The 16794-nt window shown below is 38.2% G+C and overlaps 1 protein-coding gene and 1 long non-coding RNA gene across 41 annotated transcripts in view; one reads left to right on the top strand and one right to left on the bottom strand.

Moving 5' to 3' along the window:
- The window catches only part of CELF2 (CUGBP Elav-like family member 2), a 969858-nt gene that overhangs the window by 362317 nt on the left and 590747 nt on the right, over positions 1-16794 (bottom strand). For 6 of the 40 annotated variants that reach the window (XM_056800799.1, XM_056800801.1, XM_056800806.1 and 3 more), the window contains exon 1: positions 4000-4376. The exons of 20 other annotated variants lie outside the window; for them this stretch is intronic. In XM_056800799.1, coding sequence (XP_056656777.1) covers positions 4000-4073 — 74 coding nt within the window. In that variant the 5' untranslated portion in view covers positions 4074-4376. Of the gene's footprint in view, positions 1-3684; positions 3884-3999; positions 4814-16794 lie in introns of those variants that run through there. 14 more of the 40 variants (XM_056800828.1, XM_056800831.1, XM_056800833.1 and 11 more) reach the window with 10 other exon arrangements.
- Positions 6863-12581, top strand: LOC103106752 (uncharacterized). Its single transcript, XR_472803.2, has 2 exons — positions 6863-7561; positions 12423-12581. It is a non-coding gene; the product is annotated as an uncharacterized LOC103106752 (long non-coding RNA).

Below are 16794 nucleotides of genomic sequence, written 5' to 3'. Positions count from 1 at the left end.
TTGTGCTTTAAGATAACAACTCTATTCACAGGCACTAAAAACATCAAGCTCACTGAAGTTTATGCCTGCCCCAAACTAAATTACCAATTTCACTGATCTCTTTTAAGAGAACCTACATTCCTGTCCCAATAAAACTCAGTTGAAATAAGAAGGATTCAGGTTACAATCAATGGTTTGATTTTCAGGCAAATATGTCATTAGCCCTTGGCCCTAGACCCAAAACAACTTGAATGCAGTTCTTTCCTCCAAACCAGGTTTTTATCAATTTCTATGTTTCTTATGTTAATTGACTTGTTGGGGGGGGTTGGGGGAGGGGAAGGGGACAAAACACAAAAGCAAGACCCTTAACTAAAAGGCAAATGTAGCTTGTGCTATAACATTCTAAAAATAATTCAAATAGTTTAATTGTCACCCAATATAAAACTTTTTTCTTATTTACACTAAGAAAATTCAAAAAAGAAAAGTTTCTCCTTTTTTCCCAACAAATATGGAATTCCAAGTCACAAGTTTCACATTTTTAGTGCTATTACATATACAAAAGGTAGACAATTAAATGTTGGCTTTATTGATTTGGCAGCTTCATCTAGATCTTTTAATATTCTATAATCCCAAATCTCAACAACTAGTCATTTTAAGTCTTCAGTACTAGACAGATCAGTTTTCCCCTGAAAGCTTTTAAAATTTCAGAAATCTCCAAGTCACCTAGAAATTGCAATCACAAAGAAAGTCAGGCTGAGATGTATCAATTAACACACACATACAAAAAGCAAACAAACAAAACAAAACTCAAAAGAAAGCTTATCAAACACTTTAACCCCCTTAAAAGTAATTCTAGGACTCTCTGGATTAAAATGGAACATCAATTCAAATTTAACATTAAATAAAATTTAGTGCCTGCATTATTCATTTTCAAAATGTATTGTTGCAACCTCCAATTTTCAGAAAGATTGTGTAAAAAAGTTTCACTACTGGAGGTATCAAACTCGAACATTTAAGCTTATGAACAGCAATTTTATACCGCTTCATAATCTCACATGACCTGGGCCCTCTAAACATTAGATGGCCAATGGGCCATCATGTGTGATCATTCATCTTAAAAGCTATTTGTTCATCTGCCTGGAGGACTCAAACATATTTTATTCTGCAAAGTATCTAATAACATTCTTATGGGGAAATGCCATTGAAAATATATTCTACTACTTTGGAAATTCAACACCAGAAAAGCCTCCTTAAGTTGCTTTTAGAAACAGGCCTCTCTCTCAAGCAGCCTGCAATTTAGTCAGAAAGGCAATATACTGTACATGACAAACAGACCATTCCCTAAAATAATAAATCTTGCCAGCTATTGTGAACATAGCAGTAAAATTTACTAGTAGACAGATTCCAAACATGTCCCCCTTCTGATCCCTCTCTTTCTCCCAAATTGGTAGCTAATGTGAGCTAAATTATAAGCTCAGTTGGAAAATATGACTATTCTGCAATATAAAGCATTTATAATTTACCATTATTTTAGTTGCGCAGATCATAAATATTTTCAGAATTAGGAAAAAATAAAACCAATCTTTTGAAAACAAATGCCCAAACTATTTTCCTATTCTCCTATTATCTCTCTCTCTCTCTTTCTCTCTCTCATATTCAGTGACTGACAGAGAAAACAATTTGGTCCTGGTTCCAAAAGCGATCATCTGGACATAAGTAATATTTGGGCATACAGTGGAAAGGGAGTCATTCTCAAATTTGAATACTGGTCTCCAAGGCTAAGATACAAAGACTCTATTCAGAGGGAACAGTTTGAGCATTAATATCACATTCATCTACCAGAGGAAAAGTACAAGTTGAATTTTCATAATCTGACATGACAAAGGGAACATCTTTCAGATGCTATTAACACTCCCTGGCTTAAGTTGAGAGAGGTTTCATTAACTAGGTATATTATGATCACCTAGGTAGCAAGTATAATCAAACCATGATGGTGTTGATAAGATACTGCTTTAATTCAGCCAGATCTCTGGAGTCCTGAAGAGAAACCATAATAACACTTCAAAAAGAACTAATAGGGGTTATAGCTATCTGTAGATATGTAGATAAGGGAACCAGAGGGGCAGAGAATGTATATATAAAACTGGATGGAGAGCTTTCAAGAAAGCAACCTGGGGATTTGTACTAATTGAGATTAATTTCTCAAAGAAAACTGCCAAAAGGAAATTCAATATTTTAATTTATCCAATTATCTCAGTTGAAACAAAGGACCAGATCAAGTTTACAAACAATGTGACATTTTAATATAGAGGGCAGGTATTATATAAATTGTGCTTGGTCACTCACTTTAGCACCTTCTACAATCAACCTTTTCCCCTCCTCTGTCCTCCCCCCTCCCCATCCCCTTTTAATCTCAGCTGCTGGAACAATTGGCTACCACTAAAGCTCTCAACTCATAACACTTAACATACTAGAAAAAGAATCTAGCACCTTGGGGGAAAGTTAGTTGCCAGGGAAATGAATCATAAAGCCCTGAATGGTCTCAACACAGGCAAGCTATGTGAAAAGCCTCAGAAAGAATTATGGATGGCAAACCTTCCAGCAAGTAGGACACGAGTAATATTATTTTCATATGTACTCCTACCAATCTAAGACTTTTCCCCCAATGGCATTATTATGATCTATAGTCACTTTCATACCTCTTGCTAAGAAGCAATTTAAATAAAAATAATCCCAATTTCTTATCCGGTCTTAGATGAAATCTTTCTATCCAAACTCTATCTAAATGTTTCTATCTACAGAATTTCAGGCATCACCCTATCATCTCTTTTAGCAACTGAACATTTCCTTCTTCCCTTCCTCTTTCCTTTGTTTCTTTCTTTTTTCAAGATACTTGGAGAACCTGTAAAATCCTCCTGACCCAAGAGCGCTTGAGTTCATGCAGAAACTTTCATATCCAGATCAACAAGGTAGCTATAAAATTAGACATGCTTCCCTTTCTTCACCAATTCCAACACTTGTACCTCTTCCAATAAGAGTAATCTACCTCGGTTTGACTACATTTTAAGACAACTCGAATCGCATTAATTATTAAATTACACAGTGCATTATCAGACAAACCATCATGATTACGTAAAAAAAATTACCTCTAATTTCCGCACTAGAGTACACCTGGCTATTTTAATACTTTATAATTATCCCTTCTTCCACTTCTCTCCACCCTCCGCCTTCCTTATCTCCACAGACTACCCCCCCCCCCAATTAGAAACCAGGAACCTTTACAAATTCCTAGTCAAATGGGGTGGGGGTGGGGGTGTAATTTGCGGAATCTTTAATTATGTTCCTAGAAGGAGCTAGCAACAATACCTATCCACACTAAATTATTACATACACACGCACACACACACACGCGTGCATGCATGCCTGCATGCACGCCGGCGCGCGTGCGCCTCCATCTACATTGGAATGTCACTGGACCTGGGGAAAAGTGTGCTCATCTGCTCTGAGCTCGCCCGCATTTTCACATGGCACCGCGATAGAAAAGGGGAGGAAAAAAAGCATTCTGCCTCCTCACTCTGTTCAAGGAGCCAGGCTCTTGCCAGAAAACCAAACAGAGAAGCAGCTAAATTATGAATATTTGAGGGTAGGGGGGGACTGGGGGTGGAGGAGACCCCCTCCTTTTCCCCTCCCCCCCCAGTCAACTACCGTTCGGTTCTGGGCAGAGAAGAATGCCAACCGCTTGCAAATTCCTCACTCCCCTCCGGAGAGTCTCCAGATAAACGAGACTTTGCAGCAGCAGAGGCAGTAGCAGCGGCAGCAGTAGCAGCAGCGAAGGCAGCAGCGGCGGCGGCGAAGGCAGCAGCAGCGAGCTTTGTTTAAATGGCCCAAGGTGTCCTCGGAACGCTCCCCATGCCGCCGCCTCCCCCCTTACAGCCCCCCACGCTCTGCCCCCTCACAGGCACCAAAGCTCGCTCCGAGGATGCAGCAGCATCGGGCAGGGGCGGCCAGAGCTCCACTTACATTCTCTCCGAAACTAGCAAGCGGCTATCAACCATCATCTCCGGGAGGAAATCCAGCTTGAAGGAAGAAGTCATGTTCTTTACGGGGCAACCGCTCGCTCCCCGGTCTGGCAGATGAGGGATGCCTGCTCCGGGCTGGGTCTGATTCCGCGACTGGGCTGGCTGAGAGACAGGCAGGGACAGGTGCGGGAGGCCTCCCCCCCCCCCAAGGCAGCAACCCAAAGCGGCAGTTGTCACATTCTCTCCCCCTCTCTTGTTTTTCCTCCAATCCCCTCTGAAATCTACTGCTGAGGCAACTGTCTATAGAGCACCAGGTGCTGAAAGAAGGGGCGGGGCTACGCTCCCACTGCAGCTACAGCTTAACCCCTGCAACTCCGCCTAAGGTGGTGCTCTCCCCACTGACCCCCACCCCCGCCCCCACCGACCCCCTTAAATGGAAAAGGGGGGGGGAAGCAGCAAAGATCCTACCAAGAAGGACAGCAGAGCGAGAAGGAGCTGCTGGGGAGAGGCACCACTGCAAACAAATACTTTTGCAGTTCTAACAATATCTGGATATGCAAATAAGTTCTTTAAAAAAATCTTCCCAGTTGCCATTCAAGGGACAATAAAGCCTTTTATAACCAGACCTAATACTGGAGTGATGTGACTATATTGCCAAGGCCAATTTCATTACAAAGTTCAAAACAAAGCAAACAAACAAACAAACAAAAAAAAACAACTCAAGTCCAAACCTCGGAATATAAAGAAAAATCAAGACCTTTAAGTAGGTTGCTCTAGATAGCAGAATTGCCAGTCAGTGACCTTTCCAGGAACAACTTACCTGGACTATAGCAATTTAATTAAGAAAATATAGCCGGTAAACTAAATCTTACCTAAATCATTAAAAATTACATTTAGGAAGAAGAAGGGGGGGGGGGGGGGAGGAGAGACCTTGTCGTGCATAGAAACAATACTTTTTGTATTGTGCTGAAATTCTGGAAAAAAAAAAGTAAGTAGTTTTAAGTGTAAGATGACCACTTTATCTTCTCCCTACGAATTACAAATCATTAATTTATAAATTAAACACACAGCAATTCAACATTATGACTTATGCTAAATTATCAGATGTAGCAGCCATTCAACCAAAATATCCATTTAAATATGTGGACTGATTAAATTCAATGGAATTGGGGAAAGTGGCAAAATTCTCCATCAGTATTCTACTGAAGGTGAGATGATGAAGGTGGTTTGAGGATGTGTTGGAAAAATAAGCATTTTATACTATGCTGTTCTAATGCAGGTTTCTAATACTGTTTTGGTCAAACAAGTGAATTCTTGAAATAGCTGAACAGGTCCCAAAGGCCTTTCTGCTTTGGCATATTTCACATTTTAAAATCTGCATCATCAAAATAGCTTAAAAGTGTGCACCTTGCTTCATGTATTCTGGTATCACTTTTCATTTCATTGCTGTTGGATGGCATGGCAAGGCCTCTTTTGCAAATTCATCTGATTTTTCTTTCAATCTTTTTTATCTATCATAGCCAGATATTAAATTGACAATGATAATGATAACAATGTCTATCACTTGTATGGTGCTTTAAGGTTAGCAAAGCCACAAAGAGAAAGGGGTAATATTAAGATCCTTATCTTGAAGATGAGGAAACTGAGGTTTTGGGAAGTTCAGTGATTTGTTTGTGGTCACCCAGCTATTAAATGTCAAACAAAACCCTACAGAATGTTGGGTTCTATGCCCATCTGGGCTTTTTAATTTTGTCAAATAAATGAAAGCATAGTCACAGGAGCCAGAGGGTTAACCAATTAAGTAACATGAAGTTAAAGATATTAGAAGTCACAATGTGGGGGGAAAGATAATAATTCTTTTCTACCAAAGTCCTTTCTAATGCTATATGCAGAGCAGGCCACCACTGAAGAAAGCATTTTTATTCATATTTGGATTATACAAGCCTAGGAGAGGAGTACCTACTATTTTCACCAGTTAAATGGCAAAGCAGACATTTACATATCAGTTTTATCCAGATATGGTACCCTGAGTAGAATAAAGTAATGGACATTAGAAGATTTAGTTTAGTTCATCATTCTAAGAAGCTGACCTGATTTCCTTCAACTGAACTAACATATCTTGACTTTTTACCTCCATAGTAGTAAATCCTAACTAGAAAGTTGGATTAATTTTTGTTTTAAAACATTTGCTTTGGTGCTAAAGTATCTGTTTTAAATTCACAGAGAATTGAGAAAAGCATTGAATGAAACTGATCCCCATATATATAGAGAGCCCAATTCCCCTCTATTGCTAAATACTATCCACAAACCCAGTTACTCCTACTATGCAGAAAAACATGATTTTTTTTAGTTTTTGTTTTTGTTATCCCTTCAATAGAACATGTTGGCTGAACTGACATGATCTTTGACCTTCGATTTTGCATGTATTATTTAGGAGTGCAAGAGACTTAAAATAAGGAATAAATGAATAACATACATCAAAAATAGCAAATCTCTCTCAGTATGGACAAACAAAATTGACCCTCCAAAATATCCCCCAAAGGAAACCCCAACATTTTTATAACTATGTAGAAAAATCAATTTCTAAAACAAAGCTCAATACTGTATATGATGGAGCCCCACTTCTTTAAGGTGGAACATTATTCATTAACATGTACAATCTTTTGAAATATTTATTTTCCTTTTAATTGCATGTGAATTAGCTGGAAGAAGCTGTAGGGAAGCCCTCTTACTGACTTAAGCCTTCTCAGCAGTTTGTTAAATTCTAGCCTCAAATCCCTTGAGGGAATAGTGGATTCAAAGCAGCTTTTAATCATACTATAAGGAGGGTGAAGTTGTATGTAAGTAGGTCATAGAGAAAGCATTATGAGTGCATAGGTTACTGCTTTATTTAACAACTACAGTGTAACATACTTTTCAAAGCACATTTGCTTTTCCCATTTAAAGTTAGAAGAAGGACCAGGGTCAGATACAAAAGAAAACCCACTCTATAAAGGATATAGAGATAGGAACAGAGAAAAGCTTATGGGGTACAGTGGAATTTAAATAGTAAGCCTGCAAATACATAAGTGATGGAACAGAGGCATAAGCCCTCCATGTAGGTGCTGGAGGGGAACAAGAAATACATTTTAGAACTAATAGTAGTCTTTTAATAGCAGCTCTTATTTCAAATATTTATTATATTTCTAAGATTTGAGCCCATATAGAGGAGCAGTTTTAAAAACTGAACTTTTAAGAGGTCTTGAGCTTAAAAAAAAATCTTCCTCCCCAAATATCCTTCTCTTCCTCAAGAAAGCTTAAAATGACAGACGGTGAAGTTAAAAGACACAAAGAAGTGTAGCCCCTTTGACATGTTTTGTGCTGTAATGAGTCATCTGGTATCATGTTTTGGTAGTTGGGTTTAGCGGATGGTTAGCCCCACTGGGCTTGCTGCTGAAGCCTTCAGATTCTGTGGAGCTACTTAGCATTCTGGTGAAGTTAAAACAGCACCCAAGGGAATGAGTCTCTCAACTGGCCTCTCCCATCTGTATGACCTACATGCTGACATCATGGCAGATATAAAGGTGAGGAACTAGATGGCAGGGAGTCCAGCAAGAGCTTTCACTTTTGGCTGGGACCCTTCAGTTCCAGTCCCTGAAGCTCTTCTTTCACTCTACCCCCTTCCTTCCTAATCTCTCTCTCTCTCTCTCTCTCTCTCTCTCTCTCTCTCTCTCTCTCTCTCTCTCTCTCTCTCTCTCTCTCTCTCTCTCTCTCTCTCTCTCTCTCTCTCACTCTCACTCTCTCTCACTCTCTCTCTCACTCAACTTGCTATTCATTTCCCAAACAAAAGGCAATGTAAGAATTGGAAGCACTTCAAGGGAGAAGTTTCTAAATGACCTCATTTCATAGCAACCCTTCCCAGGCAAGTAAATTCAGTGCTCCATTTTAACTACCCACCTTCCTTATTATCCACTCCATACTGAACTCAGACCAAGGAATAATGTTTGAGGACCAGATTATCACTGGCCTCAAAGCAACAACATTTGATTTTAAAAAATGAAGATGAAGTATTGTTCTTGGTAAAGGGCTCCCTCCCACTTTATCAATGAGCTAGCAGTCAGGCACAATCTTATTAAAGGAGAGCACATTCTTTTATTTTGATACTAGTCTAATGTGTCACACACACATAAGATTTGAAACAGTAAAGAAAGAGACGGGACACCTGATTCCCTCCTCCTGCCAATAACACAGTGTGTTCCATGACAAATATTCATTCTGTTACCACTAAACATTAATTAGAAACATTAATTAGAAACTCTTTAAAAGGTAGTACCAGATTGGCAACATAGCTACACAAAGTCGCAGAAAATTCTCTACAATTATTGGATCCTTTTTTGAAAGGTTTTACCTGCATTTCTGGCTTTTCATGTCAAGCCAGTATCCAAAGCAGCTTTCCCCTATCACATTTTCAGATTCAAATTTTATTAACATAACTGTTGTGGTTAAAAACAACAACATCCCACCAATGTGCTTACAGCAATTTGGAGCCAGAAAAATGGGACCTAAATGGGAATTTTCTATCATTTCCAGCCAATAAATTTGAAATCCACATGAATTTTAAGTACCTGAGAGACTATCTGACTTTGTGGCCATGTGTTTGTTCTTAGCCCATTCCAGCTTCATTAGCGACTTGTAAAAATAAACTGTGGTGTTTTTCATGTGCTTTAAAAAAATAAAACAGATCCATAAGTGATACAGTGTGAATGTACCTTTTCTTAGTTTTATAAAGGTATAGGCTGAATTTTTTTAAATCGACAGCAATAAGTGAAAACTTTCCACTCTTTTTTTTTTTTGGCTTGTTTTGAAGACTGATGAAATGCTGTCCTTATTAAATTCTATTAGGGATATACCACCTGTTTCACTAAAAAAGCCTTAAAATTAAGATTGTGTGGGAACATGAACATGCTATTAAAATCTCACTTTACATTTTAAAGTACATTTAAAACAGGCATATCTGCTTTAAAACAAGTACTGCAGACTTTGCTTATTTATAAGTATTTTTCTGAATCATCTTTTATTCACAGTAACTATCCAACTGTGAATTTATCTGCATTTAGAAGGTTCTCTCAAACTAAAGGTGTGGTTTTGTTTTACACTCATGCAAACACATACAGAACACACACATAAGCATATACACATGCATACAGTGGACAGATACGCATTTTTTGCATCCTGAAATTCAGATGGAACTCTGGGATTTTTATAATGATTTCTTTCCGCAGAGAAAATGGCAACACTGAAAATCTTGCCTATCCAGATAGTCACCCATCTTCTCTTTGCTTTTTTCCCCCTCCCTTTGCTTTTGTCCTTTCTTTTTTTAAAATGTGTCTTCTCAGCCTTCCTTTTTCCTCTCTCTGACTTTACCCCCCTCTTTTCTCTTCTTTGTTTCTCAACAGGGAACTTCAAATATTAGACAATGGCAAAAGCTCCTTGGGGGTGGGGGGTGATGGTGGTATGTGCATGTGTGTGAGAGAGAGGAGAGAGAAGAGAGGAGGGGGGGGAGAGAGAGGGGAGGGGAGAGAGAGGGGGAGAGGGAGAGAGAGGGGGGAAAGGGGGGGAAGAGAAATCAAGTTCAGCTTTGCTTTGGCTGAGGCTGATTTCTGAACTAGGAACAGCTGCTCTATTCACTGGGCAGTGCAATTCCTTTTCAGACACTGCCAGGGGATATATGCTAAGGGAGGCAGGATCAAGTACTGTGTGAAATGAAAGTGAGTAATAGCATGTGAAAATTAGGGAGGATAAAAGTAGGGAAAAGAAGACAGAGAAAATACTGACTTGACAGTACATTGGAGGCATCGATGAATATTTGTGGGATGAATGAATGTCTTTGGTTGACACCCTTGGAGATGCCTGTATTTAAAAATTTCTCCTAGATTATATAATCTGCTGCTAGTCTTGTCTACAGGAATAAACTCCACTGGTTTATACAGACTTGTAATTAAGAAACCAGATCCTTGCTGTATTCTACCCTCACCAGAGACAGGTTTACAGTCTATCACAGTCTCTGTTCCTACCCCTGCCCTCCTACTTCTATACAATTTCCCTCCCCCTGTCCCCTGGCTCAAAGAAAAGTTTTATCCCTAGTCTCACATTTAAGTTACTGGAACATGTGATAAAAGAAGAGAATGAATTACTGCCTTAAGAAATAGAACCAACAGCTAGCTGAACAGCTGCAACTGGAAGGGAGATAGCAATAGGCATTACTCTGGGTCTCAATGAAAGCAGCAACAGGTGGGGGGTGAAGAGAAAGAAATAAACGTGTTTTGAGCCTTCTGGTGGGGTGTTGTGTGACTGTGGTCTTGGCATGAATCACAATCCCATCCTATGAGCCAGTCTCGGGTGGTACTTCAGCTCCATTTGTCTGGGTCTCTCTCCTTTTCAAACAAATATATCTTGATGACGAGTGAGGATTAGGCGCACCACAAGCTTTGGGTTTCAGTAAATTAAAACACATGAATCTACTTTAACCGCAACGATAACTAATCTCCATAGAAGAGCTTTTGTCCATTATGTGGGAAGTACACCTAATATGGAGGCTGGAGACAAGACCTGGATAAGGCCGTTACTTTAAAATAGAATGAAAACATCATGAGACCTGAGAACCAAGCCTGTTGGGTTCTCCATTTCATTCTGTCAGAGATCCTGCTGGATGGCACTGGAAACTAATGATTTAACTTTCTGATGCATCAGCTAGTCCCTTTATCAAATGGGTGTTTGTCATTTCTTAGTAAGGAAATCTAAAATCAAAAGGTATTCTCTTCAGATAATGACACTGTTTTAACCTCTTTATTACTCTACCAGTTCTATAAGTAATTCATTAAAATGGCAATGTGGGTTGAAAGTGACTCATGTTTTTGAGTATTCGATGTGTTTTTTTCCATAACATGGTTTCAAATCTCTATTTTTAAAGAGTATTTAAAGATATTTGAAAGTCCCAAATGGTTTCTCATTTAGAACTTTTTAAAAATAAATCTCCAGAGTCCACAAGAAAGAACAATTGATTTTCCTGATTTAGTTCTCCTTTCTCTCAAATATTGGGGGGGGGTGTTAAAGGAATTATTTGTCAGAATGTTGGATGTCTGATGAAAATTCTAGTGTGGTTACATGAATCTTATTTTCCTGATAAAATATATAGGGGTTTTGGGTTCCTGGGTGAGTTCCATTATAAGGGGTGTGATCTTGGCAAACTGAGATATTATGTCTCAATTCTTCCACTTTTAAAGTAACATTTTCCTCCTCATAAGTTATATCAATGTGCTGTTATTTTAAGGGAAAAACAAAACAACATGAATGTAAATAGACTTTGGGGGTTTTGTAAAGAAAACCATTAGATTATAAGGTGCATAGATTTAAAGAGATAAGAGAATTTTGAGGCTATCCCATTATATTCAGATGAAGAAACTGAAGTAAGCGATGCTCAACTTCAGACAGTGTCACAACTTGAACTCCTGTCTTTCAGAGCTACATTCACTGTGCCTTCTATCTGCCTCTTAGTTAAAGATCTAAAGTAGTAGTATTTTATTTGAAGTAGCTAAATGGCATAATGGACAGAGTACAGAACTTGCAATTAGGAAGAGCTGAGTTCAAATTCTGCCTCAAATATTTACTAGTTGGGCATGGTTGAATATAATAATAGTAATAATGAACATTTATATAGCACTTGTGTTATACCTATATCATCTTATTTGAGTATAACAACTCTGTGAGGGACGTGCTGTTTTTAATCCCCATTTTGCAGAGGAGGAAATTGAAGCTGAGTGAGGTTAATTAAGACTTGTCCAGATGCACACAGCTAGAAAATATATGTGGTGGGATTTGAACTCAGGTTGTCCTTGCTCCAAGTCCAGGACTTAGCTATTTTGCCACCTAGTTACTTCTCTATGCTACTAATCTCTCTTTGCCTTAGTTTCCTCATCTTTAAAGTAAAGATGATAATAACCGTACCTGCCTCACAGGACTGATGTGAGGATCAAATAAAATAACATTGGTAAAGTCCTTTCCCATCCATAAAGAGCTATATAAACACTAGTTATTATTTTTACATTATTAATTTAGTTCTTTCCATGACCATCATTCTCTCCCCTCTTCTTTTCCACCTAACTCATCTCATATTACATATCCTATCTCAAGTCTCATTTCCTCCATGCAGCATTTCCTGGAGTAATTTGGTCACCAAAGAACTTGATTTTATTTGAATTACAATTCCTTTATTGCCCTTATCACACCACTTAGCCTATCATGCACTGATCTCAATATTTCATGTTTATTAATCCAGTTTCTCCCCTCCCCTCCCCACCCACCCTCACCCTTTTTCTTCCACAGGACTATAAACTTCTAGAGGGTAAGGAACTACATCTTATATATATTTTCTTGTATCTCTCCTAGGCCTTATGCTGGGCACATAATACTTCATACATACTTGGAACATCATCACAGAATGAACTATGAATGGCCTACTTCCTCTCCTCTAAGGAGATGAAGCACAAAGTTTGGGAAAATGCTTTCTTTTTGTATTTATATTAAAGAATGGTTTAGAGCCATCTACTTTTACTATTTTTCTAATTCTCTCCCTTTTGGGTATAAAAACAATTTGAGAAAAGAAAATCCTAAAGATAAGCTTAAAAATCTTCCATTCTGTGTTCTTAGGACCCTCAATAGTTGAGGTGGCAAAGAAGAAATTATCAAAAATTTCAAAGCTATTATTTCTCCTTTCATATTCTTTTCCCCCCCTTTCATCTCAGTGTCTCTTATTTGGCAAGGAGATGAGCTGGAAGGAACAGAGGGCTGCACCTTAGGGAGCTGAATTTACTTCAGATGGGGCAGTATGGTATGCTTTAAGCTGCAGAAAATAACCAGTAAACCAAGCATTGGCCCAACTCCATAATTTCCCTTACAAATGGATGGTTCTTTCACTGATTCATGTTAACAGGTAAAATGATAATGGACTGGGAAATTCAGGCAAGTGGTACTATTATTTATAATAACATTATTATAAATAATATTTCAATAGAGCCTTAAGGTTTGCAAAATGCTTTACATACATAATCTCACTTGATAATCACACAATTCTTGTGAGATTCTTACTGCTAATCAATTTTTTTCTTTGGATGAGGAAACTGAGACTTAGAAAGGGTAAGAGACTTGTCAAGGGTCAGAGACAGGATTTGAACTCAGACATTCTAAAACCAACAATTTTTACCATCACCACATGATGTGCATATCACAGGAACCTCAGGCAAGGAAATACAGTTAATTTAATAAGATGTCAAATATTTAAGGGCCATAGATTCATGATGATCAAAACAAACAAACCAAAAAAAAAAAAAACAACACACATACCCAAAGGTTTTTCATCTATTTTTCTACTTTTCCTTATACACATATCATTATTTTAAAAAATAAAATTCATAGAAAGAAATGAAATGATGCTTCTATTGTTCTTCTGGCACCAAGGTTTCCCTTCTCCCCTCCAATCATCCCCTAATTCCACTTATATAGCCCTCAGGGAACCTCAGGGTAGGATGAGCAGCTGACAATTATCTTCTGGAAATATTCCTTTTAGCCATGTTTTAGAGGAGGGCCATGGATGATATATTCTGATAGCTTTTCCTAACAAAAAAATAAAAGCATCCTAATTGTTGGCACCTGAGAGTGTTTTCTCCTACCAGAAGAGAATCACAGGATTTCAGAATTGAAATGAAATAGGGTCATACAACTCCTTATGAATAGATAAGAGATTGCTTAACCAGCAGCAAGATGAGTAATTGTACCCATTGACGGTCTTTGAACCATCTTGTTTGTGTGGGGGGGTGGGGGAGATTGGGGGGATAGTTAATAGAGAGGCAAAAAGAAGACCCAGAAACCTGAGAGCTAAAGAGAAAGACACAGCTACATCCTAGATATAATAACACGGATAATTCCTGAGATAGTTCTACAATGGGGAGGAGAAACATTAATTCAATTTCTGTCTAAAGGCTCAACTATGCTGTAACCAGTTAGTTTAGAGGGCTGCTTAGAGACTAACAGCTTCAAGAGTTTTACATGATCAGAGTTGCCAACTTTTCCAAAGAAGAGGTGTGTGTAAAGTGGGGTGAGGGGGGGGAAGAAGGGGGGAGGGAGAGAGAGAGGATTCATATAAACTCAGGCATATAACAGATTTATATTTTGTTTTGTTTTAAATTAACTCTTTTTTTTCCATGACAAGAAAATAGAAGTTTGTTTGTTTTTTTCTCTGTGTGTATGCTGGCAAGTCCTTTTTCATAAACTCCAGTGATTCATCATCATCTCAAGCAGTCAGTTATAGAACAGGTCAAGTTGGAATGGGCTATGGTGGCTAAAGCTCACACTGCCCTAGTAATGTATGTCATCCTGGGCCTGGTGTCATCCTTCCCCAATAGCTGACATTTTCAGTTACCTCTGATAGGGCTGACATACAAGTAAATGTGTTGGAAAGCAGTAAAACAGTCATGGGAAAGCTGTGGCAAAGATAAATAACACCTGTACATGATAATCCCTAATGACATTACAGGAAGCAGGAATGATATGTTTAGAAACAGAATTTACCTCATCTAAAAACAACACTTAACCAGTAGTATTTGTGACACTGTACCTGAATCATAATCTAGGGAATAATTTGAATGATAATGTTGAGAAGAATGAAAATGGGCATGCATGGTTGGGGAGGAACACACACACACACACACATACATATCTTTAAATTTAGGTTTACAGTTTTCCTGGGATTACTCTGTAGAGATTACTGACATGTAAAATGTAGAGGTGTTTAAGCTCTAGAACACTTCATTTTAATTCTTAATTGGCCACATCATTTGAGCCTCACGAATGTTTTTCTTCCCTGGACACCCTCTTCCCAATGTCAGCTAACTGAAATTCCACAAATTGTTAATCCTCTCCAAACCCTGCCCTTTGAATGAAGTATGGCTGCATCTCTTCTAAAAAATAAAAGTCTCTACTAGCTAAAAGGAGCCCTTAAATTCAGTGGCAGTAAGGGAGGGAGGGAGGGGGAAAGAAAGAGAGACTTGCATGAGAGAAAAAAAAGAAGCCCCCATCCAAAAAAAAAAAAAGAGGAAGCCTTGCAACCCTCAGAAAGTATCCAGAAATTAAAAGTGAGTGGAGGCTAATAAGGATGATTCATAAATAAGACAAACTGAAAAGATTTGCACACATTAACATAAGAGAGATGTAGGGAGGAGGGACAAATAGATGTTGCAGAGGAGGCAAAGAAGGCCCCTGAACTCCATTAATGATTTCCACAGAAATCACTTTACAAGCAACTCAGTTGGATGTTTCTAATTTCTTCGACATTGATCCCATGTGAAAATGGAGGCATGTTTCTCATCTGGGAAGTTTGTCCCCTTTAATGCGAAGTAAAAACACGTCTTCTTTTCACATGAAGCTTATTCCTTGGCATCTTCCTTTTAGGTTTCATCAACATAGGTGTTTCCAGGGCTGTAAGCAATGAACTTTCCATCAGCCACATCTTCTGCTAATTAACCCTCCTGATTACAATAATTAGTATTGATTCACTCCTTGAATGACTTCCTAAGTATTCAAGCACAATCTGCACTTGCTATAAAAGTTCTAGATATGAATATTAATTGAATGTGCTCCTTTGTTTTTTCAGCCCCAAAGGTATAGTTTGCAATCTTATATACTTAAACTTGGTAACAGGAACACTTCAGTTGAATTCTGCTTTAACAAAGAGAATATTACTTCCTTGGGGTTGGAGATTGTACTTTGGGGTCAATTAAAAACATGGGGGCCTTGCTTAAGGCTCACTTGTAAAGATATTCTTGGTAAGATCTCTGTAGTCTGTTTCAAAATGACAGTTTACCTACCCATTTGATTATTGAATTGTTCTTCCTCTGCAAATCTGAACTTTGCATAGTTTTGTATTTAAAACTATGCTTTATTTTGGCATCTTCTGGACATTTTGTAAGGTTGTGTGTAGGGTGAGTTACTCATTCAGAATTATTGCAGGATACAGACTAGCTATCTTATGGGTGCAGATAAGCTCACCAAATTCCTAGCTGTAGGCTGCTCTTTCAATCTCAATTTAAAGCAAAGGGTTATATACCAAATGCAGGAAGGTAGCTTTCAGTTACTATCTGTAAAAAACAGTAGAAGAGACCAACAAGTAGAGAACTGCTCATTCAGGAATTGATAAAATGATTATAAGTGGAGCATCTGTAGTTTAATATAACTAAGAAGCCAGAATGTATGTTTCCAAGTTATTTCTTTACATAAATACAATATTAATGAGCACTTGGGGAATGAAGGAAACTACTGGTTAAGACTGCTTTCTCAAAATCTTGTTTGGCATTCTCTCAAATCATAGAGATAACATGAATTCATTACTTTCAGCGTGGTTTTTAGATCTAGATCCTCCCAAATTATAAACTGGTAGAGCTGGAGATCCTGAGAAAGGTTTTACTAGTTTCTTGTTTTGAGCTCATCCTGAAAGTAATTGCTAGTGCACTCACTGGAGCAAACATTAGATTGGAAGTAAAAGACCAAGATAATTGCAAATTCTAGAATCCACTCTGTACAAGATGAATAACTTCAAAAATATATCACAGCACAGCTTTAAAGAAAGAGACATCATCTTATCTGTTCTCTGAGGGCCAGAAACTGTTTCCAAAAATATCGTCAGACTCTTCTTGACTTAAGAAAAGCACTCTAGATCTGAAATGCTCATGTTAAATACGAATCACATTTTCACTGAGGCTTTAGTAAT

This window comes from Monodelphis domestica, chromosome 5 (genome assembly GCF_027887165.1).
Source record: "Monodelphis domestica isolate mMonDom1 chromosome 5, mMonDom1.pri, whole genome shotgun sequence".
Lineage (NCBI taxonomy): Eukaryota > Metazoa > Chordata > Mammalia > Didelphimorphia > Didelphidae > Monodelphis > Monodelphis domestica.
The sequence above is the reverse complement of the archived record's forward strand: the minus strand, read 5'-3'. Positions and strand labels throughout refer to the sequence as shown.